The following is a 23697-nucleotide window of genomic DNA, read 5'->3' as shown; positions in this document are numbered from 1 at the left end:
ATAATGGCTTTTTCAATTTATGAGCAAAATAAAGCCTCTGGTAAACTTGATGATACTTTGACGTTATCGCACAGGTCTAGTATCCGGTGAGACGGAGAACTTCAGCCAGGAAGCACACCACAGAGCTGAAAATCTCTTCTCACTGGTATCGCCCCAGCACCAGTGACTTAATCAAGCAAGCTTATCTCCAGTTTCTCCTATCCATTCGGTGAGGAAGGAAAGTTTTAAATGCCAAAACCATCAGACAACATCGTATGGGCATGGTTCAGTGATGATCAAGGTGGCATCTTGGATGCTACTCTAACAGGCCCAGTCCACAGGAAAATCGACTCACTCACAACCATCGTAAACAAGGGGTGGCAGGCATGGCTGTTCCCTGTGGAAATAGGTTGTAGAGGCTTTCCTGCCAAATCAGCATGGCGGTTGCTGTCAGCTTTGGGCATGGATGAGAGGAGCAAGACTCATAGGATGGGACAGGAGGCTGAACGAGCTTCATGCTGGATATGGAATAAGAGAGAGGAAGAAAGCTAGAAGCCAGGAGCAGATGGGCAGTGATTTGGCCACCACTACCGACCCACCAACTGGAGAGTGTTGTGGTTAAGGGTCGAAACACTCAGTTACTTATCAGAAACATACGTTTTCAAAAATAAACATAACTGGTAGGTTCTATTCTTTATTTTGACCACCAGATGGGTACAACATACACTGTGTTAAAAAGCTTGAGAGGAAAGCCTCTGGGCCCTATCATACACATGGCGCAATGTGATGGCAGGCGTGACACAAGTGTTTTTTGCTAGTTTCAGCACGACGCGATTATCATTTTCACATCCAGGATGACCTATTTGCAGTAATGACAAATGAAATTAGCTAATTATTTGACCAATCGTGGCAAAACACACATGTATTTAAACTGACTTGTCAGGTTGAGGGTGTCTATATTCCGCCATGTAAATAGCAATCCGACATGGTGCAAGTGCACCTGGCTTTTAAAGGGAATGAGAGATGACACTCTGATTGTTTTTTTGCACCAAAACGCACCCATGACTCATACTGTAACGCTGCATTCACACAGGGCATTTGCATTAAAGGTGCCCTAGAATGCTTTTTCACAAGATGTAATATAAGTCTAAGGTGCCCTTAAATGTGTCTGAGAAGTTTCACCCCATTTATTGCTCCATCTGCCATTTTTCACTATTGTCCTTGCTTGCTTACCTGCATATAGTCTGTGTGCTGCTCCAGACGTTAATACAGGGTTGTTTAATGCCTTGAACATGGGCTGGCATATGCAAAAGTTGGGGGCTTACATATTAATGATCCCGACTGTTGCATCACAGTCAGTGTTATGTTGAGATTCACCTGTTCTTCAGAGCTCTTTTGCACAAATCAAATTTACATAAGAAGGAGGAAACAATGGTGTTTGAGATTCACTGTATGTCATTTCCATGTACAGAACTCTAATTATTTATCTATGCTGAGGTAAATTCAATTTTCAATTCTAAGGCACCTTTAATGTTTCTCATATACTTTAAATGGGTGACGTCATGCGTTGCCGAACTGAATTGTGGGTTCCGTCGCATCGCTTCACTCGTGTTGCTCGTGACAGAAGTTGAAGATTTCTCAACTTTTCAAGCGCCAATGCAGGTGTCAGCCAATCAGATCGCTTTATGCAAACACCCTTGAGCAGTCGCTAGCCAATTGCATTCATGCAACACCGGAAAGTAATGTGATTAGCTGTTATCACTATAACGGTCATGTCAACACAAGCTTCAGACACCCCCTCCATCAAGCGTTGCCACTGATGCCACGTGTGAATGTAGCGTAAGTCTTCGAATAATATCTAATTTATGATGATTACAAAAATGTTATAAGGGAAAAGGTGATAAAAAAGTGGGACACTGGACACGGACAGGTTAACAGACTGCATTAATTTTTTTATGTAACTAATTATGTAAACAATTAGAGGGAAATCTCATAGGAAAAGATTTCTGTTGTTAGTGATGCAATGCAGGAGGGGTAAGAGACATAAATATGTGATTTCTGCACATTCACTCTTGCATGGACAGGTAATATCTGTGTCATGAATGTCTAAAGGTATGATTTCTGTTCAAGCTGCAGGGCTGGCAATGTTTTTGTGTGGTTAAAGCAATGAAATCTAATGTAATAATTATTAGTGGTATTTTATTAAGTCACATTGCTCTTATGGTAACAAGAAAACAGTTCATTATTTGCTCATAAATAAATGTGTTTGCTTGTTTGTTCTCAACAGACCATGTCTGGAAATGGACCTGAGACTAGGACTGACCATGGGCCAGTTCTCTGCTTTGAGTCGTTCAACAACTCATGTGTGAGATTTGTCTACCCGTCTGAGATTCAGATTTTGTTCTATTTGTTCTTCAGTGCCATATCACTCACCACAGTATGTGGAAACCTGCTGGTCATCATTGCCATCATTCATTTCAAGCAGCTGCACACACCAACAAACTACTTCATCCTGTCGCTGGCCGTGGCTGACCTGCTAATCGGAGGCTTTGTGATGCCTCCCAGTATGCTGCGCTCTGTTAAAACTTGCTGGTACTTGGGTGACATGTTCTGTAAAATACACAGCAGTGTTGATATTATGTTAGGCAACACATCTCTCTTGCACATATATTTCATCTCCATTGATCGCTATTATGCTGTATGTCACCCACTTCAGTACCGGGATAAAATCACACCGCCCATTTCCCTCATTATGATTTCCCTATGCTGGGGTCTGGCAGCCTTTGTTGGATTCGCTATCGTGTTTCTACAACTCAACATTTTGGGTGCAGAGGAGTTTTATTTTGATAATATAGCTTGTAAGGGAGCTGTATTATCTTTCAAACCCGTGCAGGCAGCACCATTACCTCAATTCTTGCTTTTGGCCTACCTTCAATAATTACTGTCAGCATATATCTAAAAATTCTCCTTGTTGCACGAAGACAATCAAAATCTATACAGCATTCAACACACGTGGGCAAGAAAACCAGCATATCTATAAACAAAACTGAGGGGAAGGCCACAAAAACTCTGGCTATCATCATGGGGGTATTTTTTGTGAGTGTCTCACCATTTTTCTTTTGTAATCTAATAGATTCGTTTCTTGATCACACAATACCACCAGCCGTATTTGATATTTTGGTGTGGATTGGATATTTGAATTCTCTGTGTAACCCCTTTGTGTATGCATTCTTTTATAGATGGTTTAGAAAAGCTCTAAGAATTATTCTTTTGGCCAAAATATTTCAAGTTAATTCTTCACAAATTGATTTAATGGGAAGAAATGATTAGAAATTACTATCCTGGATATGTTCCATGTGTCGTATGCTATGTAACTAGTAATAATTTCACCTCTGTATAGTTACCATGATTCCAAGTAACCAGATCACGCTTGCATTATTTATAACCTGAGCAGCCAAATGTCTGGGAGTTTTATAAAATATAATGTGAGATCAGAATTTAGGTATTACTTTTAAATTAAAAAAGGGATTTTTTTTCCCTGAGCCACTACATCAAAACTGTGCAGGTTAAATGTAGACTCTTTAATGCTTTATAACATTAAATGACAAATATGAACTAATGTCAAAGTGCATCATGTATCATTTTGCTTTGAGACCCGTCATACCCGGCATACATAATGTTCAGTTTTGTAAGTAACTCTGATTATTTTGATATGTCAAATACATCACATGTATTTGTGAAGAACAGATTTTCTCCTAAAAGAAACACTTCTCTTTTTAATATTAATGACAACGCTACTCCTCAAGAAACACTGGAGGATGAAGTCTCAGCAAGTGAAGCCTTCTCTTGGGAGGACAATGAAAGTCATCCAATGATAAAAATGTATATACAGTATAATACAGTGCTTTCAGAAAGCATTTAGTCATTTGCATTTATCTCATTTTATACACTGAAATACTCTTAATTTAATAATGCAATAAATTCAACAAGCATATGAATATTAATACACACACTTGTAGGCACTATATGTGGTTTACAGGGACTTTCCATAGACGTAATGATTTTTATACTGTACAAACTGTATATTCTATCCCCCTACACTACCCTAAACCTACTCATCACAGAAAACTGTCTGCATTTTTTGATTTTCAAAAAAACAAAGTTTAGTATGCTTTTTTAGCTATTTGGTTTACGAGGACACAGGAAGTGTCCTCATAAACTATGTTTACATTGTAATACCCATGTCATTATACACATTCGTGTCCTCATGAACCATGTATACAACATCCACACACACACTATATGAGGACATTCCATAGCCGTAATGGTTTTTATCCGCTTTTTAAGTCATGACGTAAGGAACGCGGATTCCGGGTCCAAGCCTTGGCTCGTTTCACTTGAGAATGGCATCTGCATCTTTACATTTTCAAAAAACATTATATATTATATGATTTATAAGCTGTTTTCTTCATGGGTAATTTTCAAAAAAACATCAAAACACAATTATAAAACATCATATGATTTATAAGCTGATTTCCTCATGGGGACCAAAAAGGTCCCAATGAGGTCAGAGATTTCTGGTATTTCTGGTACACAGCGAAGGGAACCAGACACACATACTTGTGTATGTGGTATACGTGGACTTTTATACTATACAAACTGTATATTCTATCCTCCTACACTAACCCTACCCCTAAACCTATGTATCACAGGAATCTTTCAGCATTTTTTTTAAGCCATTTGGTTTATGAGGACACATATTTTAACAATCTAAATGCATTGTGTAAAGCCCGTCTAAAGTGCACTTAGGGCGTGTCCGAATCCACTTTTGCTAGTTTAATGACGCACCTCGCACTCGACACACCTCGTGTTCAGGCCAGCATGCACATGGGCACAAATGCATTTTCTATTTAAACAATGTGGTGCTGGACGTGAAATTGATAACTGCGTCGGGCTGAAACTAGCAAAAAACACTTGCGTTGCGCCTGATGCTGCATTGAGCCGGGTGTATCATAGGGCCCAGGAAGTGCCCTCATAAACAATGTTTACGTTGTAATTCCCATGTCATTATACACATTTGTTTTAGGTTTATCAGGCCTAGCTTCTCCACGACATGGACAAACCCGGACCTGACCCTGAGATGTTCAAAGAGCTGCGTAGTACCACAAATTCGACCCTGCGCGCTGCCAAAGCCACTGTACAAGCCATTGGCCGCAGCTCTAACAGGTACTACTTTCCCACTCCAGCCCGAGACACAGCCTGTAGCACTTCAAAACAAAATGTTTACATTTTCACGAAAAGAGCTTTCCTCCTCCTCTCGATGCTATAACAACAGGTGCCGCTCTCCCGTTCCAGAGCGAGACGCAGCCTGTAGCACTTCAATCATTTGCCACTCGATTCCAGGCTTGGCAGGCCATTATGTTGAGCTAGATATTGGGGGAAATAGAACAAGGCTACTCACGGACCACCATGCTTCTTGAGATTCGCGTTCGAGTGGGTTGAATACCAATATACAGTCCTTACATTCGGACTCTCTCTAGCTAAGTGTACTTTTATGAAGTGCATAGGTGCTGCTCTCTCCCCTCTAAGGCAGATGGGAATACGCATACTCAACTACATCGATGACTGGCTGCTTTTAGCCCAGTTGAGACAGGAGCTATGCGGCCACAGATTTCTGCTCCTCAGTCATCTAAGCAACTTGGGATTCAGAGTCAAGAGCTTGCCGCTCCCCAGCCAACGGATTTTACTCCTGGGGCAGTCTCCGATTCAGCTCAAATGCAGGCTTGGCTCTCTCAAGAGTGCACGTGGAAAATCAGGAGCGTGGCAGCCTTGTTCAAGTTGGAGTCTCTTCAGCTTCCTCAGTTCCGCTAGGCCTGCTCCATGTGCGACCTCTTCAGCTTTGGTTGAAGGGCTGTGTTCCACCTCATGCATGGCAAATGGGCCAGCACCCTCTCAGTGTGACCCATGGCTGTGTCAACAGTGGAACTCTCTCCACTGTCAGCTCACAGAGTGACTTCCTTTCAGCGATTGTAGAACGGCTTGTTGCAATGTATTCCCCATAGCATCAGCTAAACTGACACAACGTGAGTGAACCATAACGAAAGGGAATGCTACGGTTACTCACGTAACCCTGGTTCCCTGAGATAACGGGAATGAGCATTGTGTAGCTTGCCATGCTACTATGCTGCCAGCGAGTCATGCTAGGCGATGTTCAGTTGAAAGATTCTGACAGGCGGCGTTCCAGTGTGACTAATATAGGCAGTCAACACCGCCCCTTTTGGCAGCTTCACAGTTGCACAGATGTGAACAAATCAGGCTTCAGGATTTTGAAAAAAACAGGAGTTTCCCCATAGCGTCAACTGAACTGAAGTGATGCTTGTTCCCATTATCTCAGGAAACCAGGGTTACGTGAGTAACCGTAGTGTTATAGTCACTAGTTTCCTTAAAGCAGAACTTAGTAACTTTTTTTACCTTCATAAATAGTTTTCTAAGTCCTTACGATGCTTAATTGACTTGTAGTGGTGTGTTTGAGGCGAGCACTAACCCCCTCTGGCACGTCTACGCCAGAATACAGCACTTGCAACTTGAGCTGCACCGACCCGAAACAATCTCGTCTCATGTTCACGTTCACGCGAGAGTGACAAAATGCTTTACGGTAATTCAAAAACAATGTATATATTATGTCTTTATAAGACAATTTCGAAAATTACCCACCTCCATCGAGTGTACTGTATTTGCAAATTACCCACCTCCTCTTTCTTGTACTGTATTTGCAAAACTACTGCGCTGGCGAGTGTTGTATCGTTGTAGTCCAGAGCTGCGCTTGGAGTATTTATGACAGTGTCATTCACTGAAGGAAACTGTAGGGGGAGCTTCGCGAATCTTGCTTAGTTCTGCTTTAAAGGGATAAAAATGAAAATTATCCCATGATTTACTCACCCTCAAGCCATAGGTGTATATGACTATCTTCTTTCAGACGGACATTATCGGAGACAGAGTCCTGCATAAGGGCTTGTACCTGATGGGTGACCCGCCAAATTTATGTAACAGGTGAATAATATTTACGTGTCGGGTGCGGTAGGCTTGGGTGGACTTCGGGTCCAATAGCCAAGACTATTATAACTCAATTTGGTGCATTTGACAGCTTCTTTCAAAGGGTCCCATGCTTATTTGTGTTCACGCTCTGTCTGAAGACTGTTAAAAGCAGCACGATTTGCATTTGCAGTTTCAAAAGAGACAACCGCGTTTAAATGCCGAGTGAATCTGCTAAAATATTTAATAGTTTAAGCTTACAGTTAAAAATAGGCCAACTAAAACATTCCTTGTTCTATTATTTTCACTTGTGTTGTTTAATGCAATGTTTAATTAAATGCAGTGACATAGAATGCTTAACCCTCTGGAGTCTGAGGCTGATTTGGGGCCTGGAGAAGTTTTGACATGCCCTGACATTTGTGCTTTTTTCAGTTGTTCATAAACATATTAATGACAAAAGTGTCATTACACTGTATTCAGCACAAACTAGGCTACCATAATATGTGAGGAACATGTATGCACGTTTGTGTTTTTGAAGGAATAATGTTTATGCGTGGTTATTGAAAAAACAAAAAACTTAAGTCACTGAAATAAGGCCAAAAACATATATTACATCTGTGTTTACAAGACTTCTGGGTATTGGAGGTTGTAGGCTAGAGTTTTTGCTTCAAAATTATGTAAAAATTATAATGCCTACTTGTTCATATAAAACAATATATTGATTTAGTTTTTGCAAGACACTTTTTGTCAAGAAACACAGTATGCGTGGAGGCGTGAATGATCATGAATAATGGCTGATTTACACCTGAGAAGACAAAAGAATTGCATAATAATGACCTGAAATGACTTGCATATTAATGAGGCCTTTCAGTCAGGTAGGCTGTGAAAAAAACCTCTGTAATCATGTCTCAGCTCAATTTAAAATAATGGTATTCTATTATATTCTTTAAAATATAATGTATTTCTGTGATGCAAAGAGTCTGAATATAGGCTTTTAGTTTAAAAGCATGCACATTTGGAGAAATATTGATGGATTCTCATATGTTTATGTCAATTTTCTATACAGAGGAGTTATATTTATTCTATATTCATTGTCATAACTATGAGCGCTGGTGTTTTCAGGTGATACTTGCAGCCGGAGGGCGCTCTATACACCTTTAGTCCACAAATTATTCTAAAGAAGAAGAGGACATTTCAGGAATGGTGTTTTCAATTCATACTTGTAGCCGGAGGGAGCTCTCTGTACACATTTAGTCCACAAATTATTCTACAGAAGAAGAGGACATATCAGGAACTAATGGCATGTCTTCCAAAGGTCGTTAACCATGGCTTTTACATACAAATAAACACTTTTCAAGACAATAAATACACGATTGAGACGATGAATGCCTGTATTGACTCATAATTTGCCTCTGAATAGCGCTGGCTCCGTGGGCGTGGCCGCATTAGCAGATAATGAGCTGAATCAATGACTTCTGACATGTGTCTCTTTTCATACAGATTACATAAACACAAAATTTTTGTTTTCGATATGACTTACACGATTTAAAACCTGACATTTCAACGTGTCTTTAGACATAAGTGTAATTTTTTTGTGATTAGTATTCACTAAGTTATAGTTTATTTTCTGAGAACTATCAGATTAGACTTTGTTCAGAGGGAGAGGACAGATCATGCATCATTTTAGTTTTCTTTATTTTACAAAAAGCACAACATTTTGTTTTTACTCTGAGTGTACACAAATAAAAGAAGATATTCTATAGTTTCAATTGATATATTACTTATGTCTCTATGACAAAAAATGACAGAGTATTTTAAGTCTGTTTTGCTGCAATGTGAAAAAAAAAACTGCAAAACGCGCCGGCGCATTTTCAGACCTCAAGGAATAAATGTTAGTTTTATTGCTTGTGTTAGGCTACATGAGAAAATTATTTTTGTCTAGCCTACCTCATGTAGTTTAATGCGGGTGCGGGTCAGGTAAGAGCTAAAATTAGTGTGGAGGAACAAAGGGTGGAGTAACAAAAACAAAAGTCCACAGCAACAACAACAACAACAGTCCAAGGGGGAGTGGGAGGAGCCAGGGGACAGCCAGGAGCAGAGGGAGCCAGATGATGACCCAGGCCACAGTCAGCATGATGTTACTTGGTGGTGCCGCAGGAGGGAGGAGCCATGGAGGAGACAGGAGTGCTTTTTCCTGCGACGCTGCCAGCCACGGTGGAGAACCAGATGGAGCCCAAGAGACACGGAGCCTGGGTGACAACGAAGGTCCGGAGGGTCGTGGTGGAACTGACGGCTCATGGGACCGAGGCGGAGATGGGGCTGCGGAAGACCGCTGTGGAACCAGGGTGATGCCTGACCAAAGCGCAGCCGGTGAGACGAGGAAGCCTGGTGGAGCAGGTGGGATGACGTGCCACAGTACAGCTGAGGGCGCGATGAGCCAAGGTGAAACCGACGGGTCATAGGACCCAGGTGGAGGCAATCTGGTGGGAGTGTCGGCGGGGCTTCCTTCCGAGCCCTCAAGCTCCACTAAAACTCCCTCAGGGACGGGCGTTGTTGCCGACTCGCTCACCTGGTCAGACATCATAACGGGCTCTGGCTCCGGGGTTGAGCACGGCTCAGCTGGGCTCGCTGGCGCTTTCTCCGCGGCAGACGCGGGCTCCGTGTCTCCATCTGGCTGGGCGTAAGCTGACTGGGCGCTGGGTTTGGTGGAGTGGTGCTGATAGGATCTGCTGGGCCGATGGTGAACGGCGAGTTGTTGTTTATCAGCACCCACTCCACACATGCGGCGAAATCTTCTCGTGGACAGCTCCCTGGGAGGCATGCCCAGGACTGCTCGCTCAGGCTGGCGATGTAGAACACACAGAGCGAGCGGTCAGGAAAGTGTGTGAGGCATGCCAACTCCAAAAAGTCCATGGTGTGTACCTCCAGGGTGTGGTCCTTCTGCTCCAGGCATAGGATGGAAACAGCAGGGTACATGGTGATGAAAAAAATAAACAAAAAAAAATGGCGCAAAAATAAACTGTATGGGTCCGTTCTTCTGTTACAATCAGTGTGTATCAAAAGGCACAATGACGACGGAGTATATAATGAGTAGAGTTTAATCACGGAAACACAATATAAACATCTGACATCAACGAGAACGGACAAGGAATGAGAGGAAGAAACAGGGTATATATACACAACTCAAACGAAGGAACTAATATGAGGGCGATAACAAACACAGGTGGAAACTAATTACATAATTAACTGACAGACAGAAACTAGGTCACAGGGGAAACAAAAACACAAGACATGTGACAGCAACAAACTCAAGCACAAGGATATCGAAATCCTCTGACATTTGTCTTTATACATTCTCGTTTTAGACTTCTAATTCATGACCGGTGTTTTGTTTTGCTCTATCCTTTGTGCTTCCGTGTTCGTCATTACGTCATGCGTCAGGTCAGAGGTTACTCTTCCGCTGCAAATTGATGCGTACGGCCATCTGTCGGAAGTTAATACAGTTGATAAAGTTTTAAATATGGATATTTTTCTAATAATAATCCATCAGTTCGCTTCAGAAGGCCTTTAATAACCTTATTTTTTATGAAGGATGGATGCATTATTTTGGACTTTTGGAAATATTTTCAAATACATATCCGATTGTGCTCGTCTGAAAGAAGATAGTCATATACACCTAGGATGGCTTGAGGGTGAGTAAATCATAGGATAATTTTTAGTTTGGGGAAACTAACACTAAATTGCATTTGTTTATTTTATTATTTTATTAGATTGAAGTATTTATTGTTAAAAATAAATTAAAAAATTAATGTCTACTAAGCAGTCTGGGGGGCAACAATGACGATGTTTTCTGCGTCACAGACAGTGAGGTGACAACAGTAATGCTAATTAGAGAAAGCACTGCATTTTTTTTGAGACAGCTTTGCTACATCACTGAGAAAAGGCCATCCGATTGGTGACAAAGGGGAGGTACTTCACTATAAATCTGGGCTCTCTGACTCCTAGTGTGCCTCTGCCACTTAAAAAAAAGAAAAGAAAAAAAGAGGTAAGGGCTTGGATGGTAAAGTCATGCTAGTGAACTCTGCATATTAAAATAAAGTAATCTGTTTTCATTATTTCTTCAAAACCTATGTACAGTTTAGATTTTCTCTTTGTTTATTTTTTACTTTGTTTTTGAATATGCCTAAACTGATTTTCTTGTTTGTTTGTTATTTGTGTGAAATTAGAAAACCAATTTAAGAGCTTATACTGTCATTATGATTACAGTAGAAGGACAACATTATTTGAAATACCGAAACAATAAGCTTAATTGTTTGCTAGTGTTGGCAGCTAACCTTTTCCTTTATTACAGATCGGTGGATCTGAATTGTGTAAATGGATGCACAAATCAACATCAGCCAAAATGGAATCCTGGAAAAGCTTGTTTGTTATGAGTTTAGTAACACGTCTTGTCAGAAGTTTGTCTATCCTTTGGAAACTCGAATATTACTCTACATCCTCTTTAGTGTCTCTTCAATTGTCACAATCATAGGAAACATGTTGGTGATCATAACGGTCATTCATTTCAAGCAGCTTCACTCACCAACTAACTACCTCATCCTGTCGCTGGCCGTGGCTGATCTGCTTGTAGGAGGAGTTGTGATGCCTCCCAGCATGCTGCGCTCCATCGAGACGTGCTGGTATCTGGGAGATTTGTTCTGTAAAATACACAGCAGCCTTGATGTGACATTGTGCACTGCATCAATTTTAAACCTCTGTATCATTTCTTTAGACAGATATTATGCCATATGTCACCCCTTTCAATATCACAGTAAAATGACATCACTGGCCACACTAGTTATGATTATTATCTGCTGGACTGTTTCAGCTGCTCTGGGGTTTGGCATGATCTTCATGGAGCTGAATATTCTTGGCATTGAAGATTTTTACTATGAGAACATTGATTGTGATGGAGGCTGCTTTGTGTTTCAGAGTAAAGCTGGGGCTACTTTATTCTCATTAATCTGTTTTTATATTCCTGCATTTGTCATGCTCTGCGTGTACATGAAAATCTTACACACAGCTAAAAGGCAGGTGCAGGCCATTCAGAGCGTGAATTCTGAATTAAAAAAAGAGGGAAAAGCCACTAAGACTTTAGCCATCATCATGGGCGTGTTTCTGACTTTCTGGATACCTTTTTTCCTTTGTAATGTTATTGATCCCTTCATTGGGTATGCTGTACCTCCATTGCTGTTTGACTTGTTTTTGTGGGTTGGATATTATAATTCCACATGTAATCCCATAGTGTACGCCTTCTTTTACAACTGGTTCAGACAAGCATTCAGAATCATTCTATCCAAAGGAGTATTTCAGACTAATTCTTCAAGAACAGTGCTGTTGTAATAATGAAACACTTTACATAAAAAAGCATTTCTTTTTGTTTCATTATTTTTTTTCAATGCAATTCAACAGAACCTTCTTACTCAGAGGAGTGCAAAACAAATCGTTTTTTTAAAACACTTGCATGTGATTTAAGTGCCTGTATGTGCGCTGCAGGCCCTTCTGGGTGTGTAAAAACTGCATGGTCAGTGCTAGAAGATCACTCCAAATAACATGAGAAAATATTGACACTTATACATATTAAGTTCTAAATGACTGTCCATTTTACTGTATATCATTTGTAAAAACAAACTTAACATGACAGAAGCACCAAGCACATATTTCAGAAAATTATTTTGAGTAAGATGTGAGACACCTTTACTCAGGTATTTGTAATATACTTCTTAGTTACGTTTACATAGTTTATTGTCAACTGTAACTATTTAAAACCAAATAATATACTGTATTTCACAAAGTTATTTTATTTAAATAATATGAGTTTCAGCTTGGTAGGTATAATTTTTTTGAATGCAGTGGTTCTCAAATCTATACAGGCCCCTCACTATCTGACACCCAGTTAAGTTAGTACAGCACTCAACAATTGAGCTGATGAGTTGAATCAGCATGTTAGATAATCAGTCTGCTGCTGCAACAACAACAACATCATTGCAAATAAACAATGTCTTTCCACAAAAGGGAGTGCCATTTGTGTACCCAACATTTAATGAAGTGCACTTATGTGCTTTGCAAGCTTAAACAGCCTATATATTCATCCAAAAACGAATTACAAGCATATCATATGTGATGATTCTGTATTTTTAAAATAAATATTTTAAAGGGGTATATGCATTAAAACATTTCAGTACAGTATAGTTAAATTTATATTTTAAATATTTCTAAACAAAAATGTAAAAACATAATATTTTATAGTTAAATGATTCAGATCCTCGAATCTGACTGGCTGAGAAGCCTTCTGGAAGTGCTGATATGGCAGAATAGAAAACCCACAATAATTTTCAAAATACTATACACTCACCATAATGAACAGCACTGTGGAAGCAGTGGAGTCATTCAGGTTCCTGGGCACCACCATCTCTCAGGACCTAAAGTGGGACAATCACATTGACTCAATTGTGAAAAAGGCCCAGCAGAGGTTATACTTCCTTCATCAGCTGAGGAAGCTGCTGACACAGTTCTGTTCAGCCATCACTGAGTCTGTCCTGTGTTCATCTAGAACTGTTTGGTTTGGTTCAGCCAACAAATCAGACTTCATGACACTACAATGGATAATCTGGACAGCGGAGAGGATTATTGGTGCCCCCTTGCCCTTCAGGACCTGTAGCCAACTCTTTCAGAGTGAGGAAAAGAGCAGGTAAAATAAAATCATCACAGACTTCAACTCACCCCGGCCACAAACTGTAGGCACTAGAACCTCTAGGCAGAGGAACAGTTTCTTCCCACATACTATTTCCCCTTTGAACAGTTAAATGCCTTCCAAGTACAATACCCCACTTTTTGCCAACATCCTTGTAAATTCATTTAGTCCATTTATTCATATTATTATTCACAAAACTGTAAATATGTTCATTTGAAAGTTTGAACTAAATTGTCATATAAAATATGCTAGTGCAAGTATATAACAATTAGTTCAAACTTTGACCTGTGGAGGGCAGTAATACACTTAGCAGTGTCTACACTGCCGGAATTCTAATAGAGAAGAAGAGGGCTATAGTTCAAGATGAGCATAAAGGTTAAAATGTAATTTTTTTAATTTTTTTAGAAAATGAGTGATGGTTTCTCTAGATAAGACACTTATTCCTCGTCTGGTATCATTTAAAGCCCTTTGAAGCTGCACTGAAGGCCACTGAAGTCCACTATAAGGAGAATAATCCTGGAATGTTTTCATCAAAAACCTTAATTTCTTTTCGACTGAATCTTGGATGACATGGGGGTGAGTAAATTATCAGGAAATTTTTATTTGAAAGTGAACTAATCGTTTAAAGCTCTTTCTGATTCTGATTACATTCACTGCCGCGTGCTTCCGCCTACTGGAGGTAACGTTACTAGGTCACAACACACTTTAAAGTTATTTCAATAAGGTGGAGTAGAAATCCTAAATGGAGTTGGGAAAACCTTGAATTATATGCCACGAACCAAAATCTTTAATACGGAAGATTTCTTATGTTATCAGATTTTCAGGTCAGATTCAATTAATTCAGTTAACGTACGCCCTGAGGTAAAATGTTCAGTGACGATATAGCAACGATTGCATTGTACAATGTAGTCATAACTAATGTACAGGTCAGACATTCTCTTAATTTCATAATGTACTTAGACATAACAACATTACCGACCACAAACTGAGAGGGAAAAAGCGTAACGGCTAACTTGGATCACGTGAGGCACCTCAGCATATCGTAAGTGTCCGCCATTTTTTGACAGTCGGTTACAGTTTAATCAATTTCTTTTGGATTCGCGCCTGTGAATAAATGTTCTAGTGTTATATCCATTTTTTTACAGTCTATGGTTATATCACTAGTAAACATACAGTAGGACTGCATTGTTTTTGGAATATGCTTTACTGTGGAAAAAATAGTGCGAATAGCCTGTCTATTAGCTGCAAATTACTAGTCTGCTGGGTGCAACTACAAGATTACAATAAAAACTTAATTGTAATTTAATACAAAAATTATGTATTTTTTAAAAAGCATTATATCATCATCATTAGGCACAGCAGTCATCATTACACAGTACTAACCTGATAAAACACATGACTTCAGCTGTTTGGCAGTTTGATACACGATCTGAATCACTAATTCGACTCAAAAGATTCAAAACGCTCCGAAGCAGTGTTTTGAAATCGGCCGTCACTAGATATTGCTAAAAAATGTTGTTATTTTTTTTTTTGGTGCACAAAAATATTCTTGTTGCTTTATAATATTAAGGTAGAACCATTGAACTCACATGAACTGATTTAAATATGTTTTTAGTACCTTTATGGATCTTGAGAGAGGAAGTTCCATTGCTGTGAATGCAGGCCTCACTGAACCATCGGATTTCAACTAAAATATCTTAATTTGTGTTCTGAAGATTAACAAAGGTCTTACGGGTGTAGAACGACATGAGGGTGAGTAATTAATTACATTATTTTCATTTCTGGGTGAACTAACCCTTTAACTCTACTCAAATACACTATTAACTTAACAGCAGTCCAAGATGTTGCTGTTATTTCCATAGTGATATTTTAGAATTAGTAACAGAGGCTTGTGTCTGTCTGTTATCAGTCTGTTAACTATCTACAGCTTTGAATCAATGGTGGAAGAAAGTAGTTCCACAAACGAGAGGGTTTTTTCTTATTTAGTTATATAGGCTACTTGTAACCGTCAAAGTTCGAACTGTTGTTTATGAGCATCTCACACTCGCAGACGTACAATATGGCTCCATGCAGATAAAACAGTGTTTAGTAATTTTCCTACTATTTATATGAAAGTGGCATTGTTGACTATTAATTGCTTTTTGCATTTTGGTTTTGTTAGTTCCACCTGTATTGTATTTTGTTGACTGTTGGGAAGACTATGTTACCTTGGAAATGGTGTGTGATTTGACAGGAGGGAGGTGGTTATAAAACTCTTGTGCTATAAATGTGCCCTATCTGCTTCATGATGTAGTTTTGGTTTATAGAAGGAAAGGTAAGATCTTAGATGAGAGTCTGAAACAGAGATTTAATGCAAATGTTTTTATAATTGAATTATTATAACTCATAAGATTTCAGTGCTCTATTGGCAATTTAAGTACCACAAAAACAACGTGATTTAAAGTATTTTTTATAACAAGATGCAGAGCACTGCTGCATATAGTTTATGTTCTGAATTATTTGTAATGATCATAAATTATAGAACATGTACTTTTAAATTAAGTTTTCCCTTGTTTCAGACAGAGAAGCTGAATTGTGTAAATGGACGCTCAAATCAACATCAGCCAAAACGGATCCTGGGAAAAGCCTGTTCTTTGTTATGAGTTTAGTAACACATCTTGTCAGAAGTTTGTCTATCCTTTGGAAACTCGAATATTACTCTACATCCTTTTTAGTGTCTCTTCAATTGTCACAACCATAGGAAACCTGTTGGTGATCATAACGGTCATTCATTTCAAGCAGCTTCACTCACCAACTAACTACCTCATCCTGTCGCTGGCCGTGGCTGATCTGCTTGTAGGAGGAGTTGTGATGCCTCCCAGCATGCTGCGCTCCATCGAGACGTGCTGGTATCTGGGAGATTTGTTCTGTAAAATACACAGCAGCCTTGATGTGACATTGTGCACTACGTCAATTTTAAACCTCTGTATCATTTCTTTAGACAGATATTATGCCATATGTCACCCCTTTCAATATCACAGTAAAATGACATCACAGGCCACACTAGTTATGATTATTATCTGCTGGACTGTTTCAGCTGCTCTGGGGTTTGGCATGATCTTCATGGAGCTGAATATTCTTGGCATTGAAGATTTTTACTATGAGAACATTAAATGTGATGGAATATGCACATTGTTTCAGAGCAGGAAGTCAGCTACCCTAATGTCGCTGACCTGTTTTTACTTTCCCGCAGTTGTCATGCTCTGCATATATATGAAAATCTTACATGTGGCTAAAAGGCAGGTGCAGGCCATTCAGAGCGTGAATTCTGAATTAAAAAAGGAGGGAAAAGCCACAAAGACTTTAGCCATCATCATGGGCGTGTTTTTGACTTTCTGGATACCTTTTTTCCTTTGTAATGTTATCGATCCCTTCATTGGGTACTCTGTACCTCCACTGCTGTTTGACATGTTCTATTGGATTGGATATTATAATTCCATGTGTAATCCTATAGTGTACGCCTTCTTTTACAGCTGGTTCAGACATGCATTCAGAATCGTTCTATCTAAAGCAATATTTCAGACAAATTCTTCAAGAACAACACTAATGTAATAATGAAACTGATTATATGCAAATTTATTTATTGATATCTCCTTTTCTGATTGGTAAGAATTTGACCCTAAGATACAATTCTATACAACTGTCCTTTTTTTATAAATGTTTTGAAATATATAACAATATAAATTCAACATGGCTGTCAACAGTGGTAAAGCACTGAGTACTGTACACTAAGTAATTTGCACTAAGCACTAAGTACACTAAGTAATTTGCACTGGTTGCCATTTGCCAATTGCATCAAATTCAAGGCACTGATGTTTGCCTTTACAGAACAACCAGTGGCTCTGCACCGCTATACCTAAACTCACTACTTCAGATTTATGTGCCCTCCTGAAGCTTGCGTTCTGCAAGTGGATGGCATCCTGTGGTGGCATCCCAAAAAGGCACAAAATCACTTTCACTGACATTTACATTGACTGTTCCATGCTGGTGGAATGATAAATTAACTTTTTTTTTTTTTGTCTTAAGCTATCTTGCTTTTTATTGCTATGCTGCTAGTTATGTATGTTTGGGAATCTGTATGTGTATATATTTGTGAGTGGTTTAGTTGTTATTTACTTGTGAGGGGCTTTAACCTGACTTCAGTACTTAATTTCATTCCAGCTCATGTACCATGTTTTGGAATGACAATAAAAATCATTGAATCCACGAACCTTCCTAAGTGAAACCGAGCTGCTGAGTCTTTAGCCATTTTCAAGAGAAGGCTGAAGATGCATCTTTTTCATCAACACTTGACACATTAATACTAACTCTTACTATTCTATTTTGTATATCTATTTATTTTTTATTGAACTGTGCGTGTATACTGTGCTAGACTAATGGGACTGGTCACAGCACTTCCATATTGTTGGTTTGATTGCTTCTGTTGTTCTCATTTGTATGTCACTTTGGATACAAGTCTCTGCTAAATGATTAAATGTAAATGTATATATGGACTGTCAGCCTCTATCTTTTATTTGAGGAGATCCAGACAGTCAGAGAAACTATGCATGAACACCTTCCATTAAAAGGTTTATTTGTTCACTGTTCTTTTCAATGGGAATTTCCATTCAGCTCCCTGTGACTTTTTAAAGTAAACGCTATAACGATAACAATATAGTTCTTGAAATATTTCTAAATAAAAAAGAATTGCAGAGTCCACCCCACAACTATGACGATAATAGAAAAGAGAACAATATCACTGGATTCACTTTCAGAATGATTTCCAACTTATGAAGGATAAAAACATTGAGAGCCAATCAAAATTCATCCTGCTTAAATGAGATTGAGCATTTAAAGCGGTAGATGATAAAACTGCAGCGCATGCTTATATAAACAGAAAAATATTGTACGTTGGTGTGGATGCTAGTTATTGTTAAAGTTATCTTTTTATAGTTATTGTTCTTGGTATGAACAGGCCTTAAAGGCACAATATGTAATTTTTCGCCACTAGAGGTCACCTATTCAAAACAAAGGCGTAGCTTGATGATGCCGAGATTCAGTGCAGAATCATGGGAGATGTTGTCTTCACCTCAAAGACGGTGGAAAAGAATCTGTGAAAAGAATTCATATGACAAAGATGATGATGCTTTTTAAAAATATTTTAGACTGTATGCTTTTTGGCATGTCAGTATTTAATCATAAAAAAATCAGTTTAATGTGGTGATGTTCTGAGCTGATCTCAAGGATTGGTATCTGGGCTCATTAAGTATTTTTTAACTGATCAGTATCAGCTATCCTAATTCCAATCCTTGATTTTACGGCAGTTGTCACACAGCCGTCGGGCAGTAGGTGGCAGTAGCTTCTTATATCACATAAAAAAGGAAGAAAAAAGTATTTTGTATTTTTGCGTTATTAGAAAGTGATGTTGTTGATGCTTGAATGTTATTTGGATTTTGTTTAGAAATATTCAGCTTCATTAAATTCAGTGTGACTTGTCAGAGCACTAACCATTAAAGGAACACTCCACTTTTTTTGAAAATAGGTTCATTTCCCAACTCTCCTAGAGTTAAACAGTTGCGTTTTACCATTTTCGAATCCATTCAGGCGATCTCCGGGTCTGGCGGTACCACTTTTTGCATAGCGTGGCAAAATTCATTGAATGTGATGAGACCGTTAGCATCTCGCTAAAAATTGACCAAAGAGTTTCAATATTTTTCCTATTTAAAACTTGTAGTTACATTGTGTAATAAAAATGAAAAGTTGCGATTTTCAAGGCCGATAACTATACTCTCTTTCCGGCGTAATAATCAAGGAACTTTGCTGCCGTACCATGGGTGCAGCAGGCCCAATGATATTATGCAGCGTCTCTCACAAATGTCTCCATGATTGCAAGGCACACTCCCTGTGCAAGCAGGGGGTCACAGGCACTGCGTAATATCATTGCGCCTGCTGCACCCATGGTACGGCAGCAAAGTTCCTTGATAATTACGCCGGAATGGGAGTATAGTTTAGGGGTGTGACGGTTAATATATAACCGTGAGACCGGCGGTTATAGTTGAACACCGTCATTAGAACTCTATAACCGCCAAAACCGTGTCATTTTTTTATCAAAAATTATTTTCATTTTTTAGATAGGATCATAAGATGCGCAATATATCGGGAGACATGGTTTTTACCACTTAATGAAGTTTTGTAAATCGTCAGACATATTTACCACTTCCTTAAATTTTGCTTTGTAGAAAACCTTTCTTAAAAACAAATTTCGTTTTGTAAAAATTTTATCTTAATTTTAATAAATGTTTCATCAACCAATTGCATGTATTTTAATAAATAAAAAGCAAGTATAGCAGACAATGATCACGTGACATGGAAGCGCCAGCGCGCTGCGTTCACTTGCACTGCACTGTGAACTAGAGCGCATCTCATCGTAAATGAAACTCAGCGTAGGCCTATGCCTCATAAATTAGCATTAAATATCTTTGCTGCAACAGAACAGACAAGGGCTTTTTTTGCGGCTCGCATCAGCAAAGCATTGCATCGTCCATAGACCACAAAACAATCAGCGGATGGCGGGCAGGTGCGGCTTTGAAATTTGCTCAAAAAACGTTGGCGCGGATGATGAGTTTTGTGATGTGGTTGCGGATGAAATAATACCCCATCTGCGTATATCTATCGATAACAACATTTAACACTACACAAATATTAATTAAATTTTTTAAATTTAGGCGATTAATTTCCCATAGTGACATAGGACTGAGGTGCCGGATCCAATAAAAAATGTTCCGGATCCAACGTCAAATCAAATCAAATTAAAACTTCGTGAAGAAAGGTAAAAGTGGTGCTTCGGAGGCTGCTGCTGCTGGAGATGATTCGGGAGAGGTCTGTGCACCACCCCCTCCCAAGAAGAGAAATCTTGGAGATCTCCTTAATAAACGGAGGTCTGAAATCTCTGCCCCTTTACCGATCAGAGCGCGCGCTGACACGGAGTTAACCCGCTATCTCCAAGAACAACCAATTGACTCTACGGCAGATCCACTAGCATGGTGGCGAGACAATGAAACACGCTATCCGCTCTTAGCAAAATTTGCACGTAAATACATGTGTATTTGTGCTACAAGCACAGCATCAGAGCGAGTTTTTAGCACTGCGGGGAACATAGCTACCCCTGTCAGATCGTCACTAAAACCGAGTAAAGTGAACATGTTGGTGTTCCTGTCATGGAACTTGGAAGTCGAAAAGATTAGGAAATTAAAATGTCATTGCACTTTTTTTTTGTTTCCTTTATTTAGTTAGTTTAATTAAGGTATTATTTGTAATTTAGGCCTAGGCTTCTCATTCATTTTTATGCTCTTATAGAATTTAAGTAGCCTACTTTTTTAAAAGGTTTTGTTTACTGTGTGTGATTTATTTAAAACAAAGCACGTTCATTGCAAAGTTTTTTTTTTTTTTTTTGTTAAGGATTTGTTCAGTGTGTGATTCATTTAATGGAAAGCACATTCACTGCTAGTTGTTTTGCTGTTAATTTTAAATAAACGTAGAGCAAGTAGCTATCCCCCCCCCACCCTGACGGTTATGTTAAAAACCGTCACATTTGACTCACGTCATAACCGTCATCACCAATTCTGAAACCGGCACACCCCTAGTATAGTTCCTAGCCATATCAGCCTAGAAAATCACAACTTTTCATTTTCTGTCGGTCTTAGTACACAATGTAACTACAGAAGTGTCAAGTTTTAAATAGGAAAAAAATCGAAACTCTTTGGTAATTTTTTTGAGCGAGATGCTATTGGTCTAATCAGATTATGCTAAAAGTGGTCCCGCCAGACCGACTGAATGGATTCGAAAACGGTAATACTCAACTGTTTAACTCTAGGGGAGTTGGAAAATTAGCCTATTTTCAAAAAAAGTGGAGTGTTCCTTAAATCTTTAAATTGTTTAGATACCTATTTGTCCCTATAGTCATGTTCCAAATTCAGCCATTGTTGAGATGCTGTTACAGGGCCTTGTTGCACTTTCTGCTGATTTGTTGTAGACATTTGGGAGGACTGTTACCTTGGAAACTCAAATGTTGCGTGATTCGTCAGGAGGGAAGTTGTTATGAAACGCTTGTGCTACAGTATAAGTGTGCCCTCTCTATAGCTTTGGTTCATTGTAGACGGAAAGGTAAGAACATGGATGACAGTCTGTGAAACAGAAATGTCCATGTTGATGAACATGTTTGGAGTATTATTCATAAAATAAGATATCAGTGCAGATTTATTTTCATTTGGTCATTTTAAGTATTGCATTTAAAATCCATTGTGGTTTTAACATGTAATTAATTTTTAAGTGCTGGAACTGACTTGACTCCCTTGTTTCAAACAGGGAACCTCCAGTGAATTTTGTAAATGGATGCGCAAATCAACATCAGCCAAAATGGAATCCTGGAAAAGCCTGTTCTTTGTTATGAGTTTAGTAACACATCTTGTCAGAAGTTTGTCTATCCTTTGGAAACTCGAATATTACTCTACATCCTCTTTAGTGTCTCTTCAATTGTCACAATCATTGGAAACATGTTGGTGATCATAACGGTCATTCATTTCAAGCAGCTTCACTCACCAACTAACTACCTCATCCTGTCGCTGGCCGTGGCCGATCTGCTTGTAGGAGGAGTTGTGATGCCTCCCAGCATGCTGCGCTCCATCGAGACGTGCTGGTATCTGGGAGATTTGTTCTGTAAAATACACAGCAGCCTTGATGTGACTTTGTGCACTGCATCAATTTTAAACCTCTGTATCATTTCTTTAGACAGATATTATGCCATATGTCACCCCTTTCAATATCACAGTAAAATGACATCACTGGCCACACTAGTTATGATTATTATCTGCTGGACTGTTTCAGCTGCTCTGGGGTTTGGCATGGTCTTCTTACAGCTTAATATTCTTGGCATTGAAGATTTTTACTATGAGAACTTTGACTGTGATGGAATATGCATGTTGCTTCACAGTAGAGAGGCAGCTACCTTGATGTCAATGACCTGTTTTTACGTTCCCGCAGTTGTCATGCTCTGCATATATATGAAAATCTTACTTGTGGCTAAAAGGCAGGTGCAGGCCATTCAGAGCGTGAATTCTGAATTAAAAAATGAGGGAAAAGCCACTAAGACTTTAGCCATCATCATGGGCGTGTTTCTGACTTTCTGGATACCTTTTTTTCTATGTAATCTTATCGACCCTTTCATTGGGTACTCTGTACCTCCACTGCTGTTTGACTTCTTCCTGTGGGTCGGCTACTATAATTCCACATGTAATCCTATAGTGTACGCCTTTTTTTACAGCTGGTTCAGACATGCATTCAAAGTCATTCTGTCTGTAAGAATATTTCACAGCAATTCTTCAAGAACAATCTTATTGTAAATGTGATGTCACTGTGAACCTAGCCAAATGTGTTTATTGGAACTCAATGAAACAACATGACATTTAGCATTTGTTGATCATCTGTCTTAGCTGTCATATTGCTGTATTTTGATACTTTATGGGCCTTTTTTGCCTCAGCAATGCAGAAACAAAGTATAAACATCTGCCATGTTTCCTGATCATCTCCTGATTCATAACTCACCCACAATGCAAAAACTGATATGAGTTTATAATTAGTGTTGTTTGACTTGTTATTCAGTAATAATAGCTCTTTGAACAAAGCGAAACATCATACTTGAAGTGCAAAACAAATCTGTGTATTAATATGATATACCTGCCTGTATAAATATGCTTCATGACTTTTACAGCTTTTCTGAGTCCGCAAGTGTTGATTTTTGCCCCTCTCTGATCCTTATGAATTAAATTCTAATAAAGTTTAACTGTTTGAAAATGCACGGTCAGTGCTAACCTCTACCCTCCATAAGCACACTTTCAACATAAACCTTCAAAAGCACATATAAAAAAGAATTTGGCCCT

The 23697-nt window shown here is 39.0% G+C and overlaps 3 protein-coding genes and 1 pseudogene across 3 annotated transcripts; all 4 read left to right on the top strand.

Moving 5' to 3' along the window:
* The first annotated feature begins 445 nt into the window (after positions 1–445).
* LOC137018924 (trace amine-associated receptor 1-like) lies at positions 446–3309 on the top strand (annotated as a pseudogene).
* An 8073-nt stretch (positions 3310–11382) lies between these two features.
* Positions 11383–12393, top strand: LOC137018578 (trace amine-associated receptor 1-like). The gene has a single exon (XM_067383248.1). The coding sequence runs from the start codon at positions 11386–11388 to the stop codon at positions 12391–12393; it is 1008 nt and encodes a 335-aa protein (XP_067239349.1). The 5' UTR covers positions 11383–11385.
* Positions 12394–16321: 3928 nt separating this feature from the next.
* On the top strand, positions 16322–17335 carry LOC137018575 (trace amine-associated receptor 1-like). Its single transcript, XM_067383245.1, has one exon. It carries the CDS (start codon positions 16325–16327, stop codon positions 17333–17335), a length of 1011 nt encoding a protein of 336 aa, XP_067239346.1. The 5' UTR covers positions 16322–16324.
* Positions 17336–22146: 4811 nt separating this feature from the next.
* Positions 22147–23160, top strand: LOC137018576 (trace amine-associated receptor 1-like). Its single transcript, XM_067383246.1, has one exon. The coding sequence runs from the start codon at positions 22150–22152 to the stop codon at positions 23158–23160; it is 1011 nt and encodes a 336-aa protein (XP_067239347.1). The 5' UTR covers positions 22147–22149.
* Positions 23161–23697: the final 537 nt, after the last annotated feature.

The sequence above is a fragment of the Chanodichthys erythropterus genome, chromosome 4 (assembly GCF_024489055.1).
Source record: "Chanodichthys erythropterus isolate Z2021 chromosome 4, ASM2448905v1, whole genome shotgun sequence".
Classification (NCBI taxonomy): domain Eukaryota; kingdom Metazoa; phylum Chordata; class Actinopteri; order Cypriniformes; family Xenocyprididae; genus Chanodichthys; species Chanodichthys erythropterus.
This window is presented reverse-complemented; position numbering and strand designations above follow the sequence as displayed.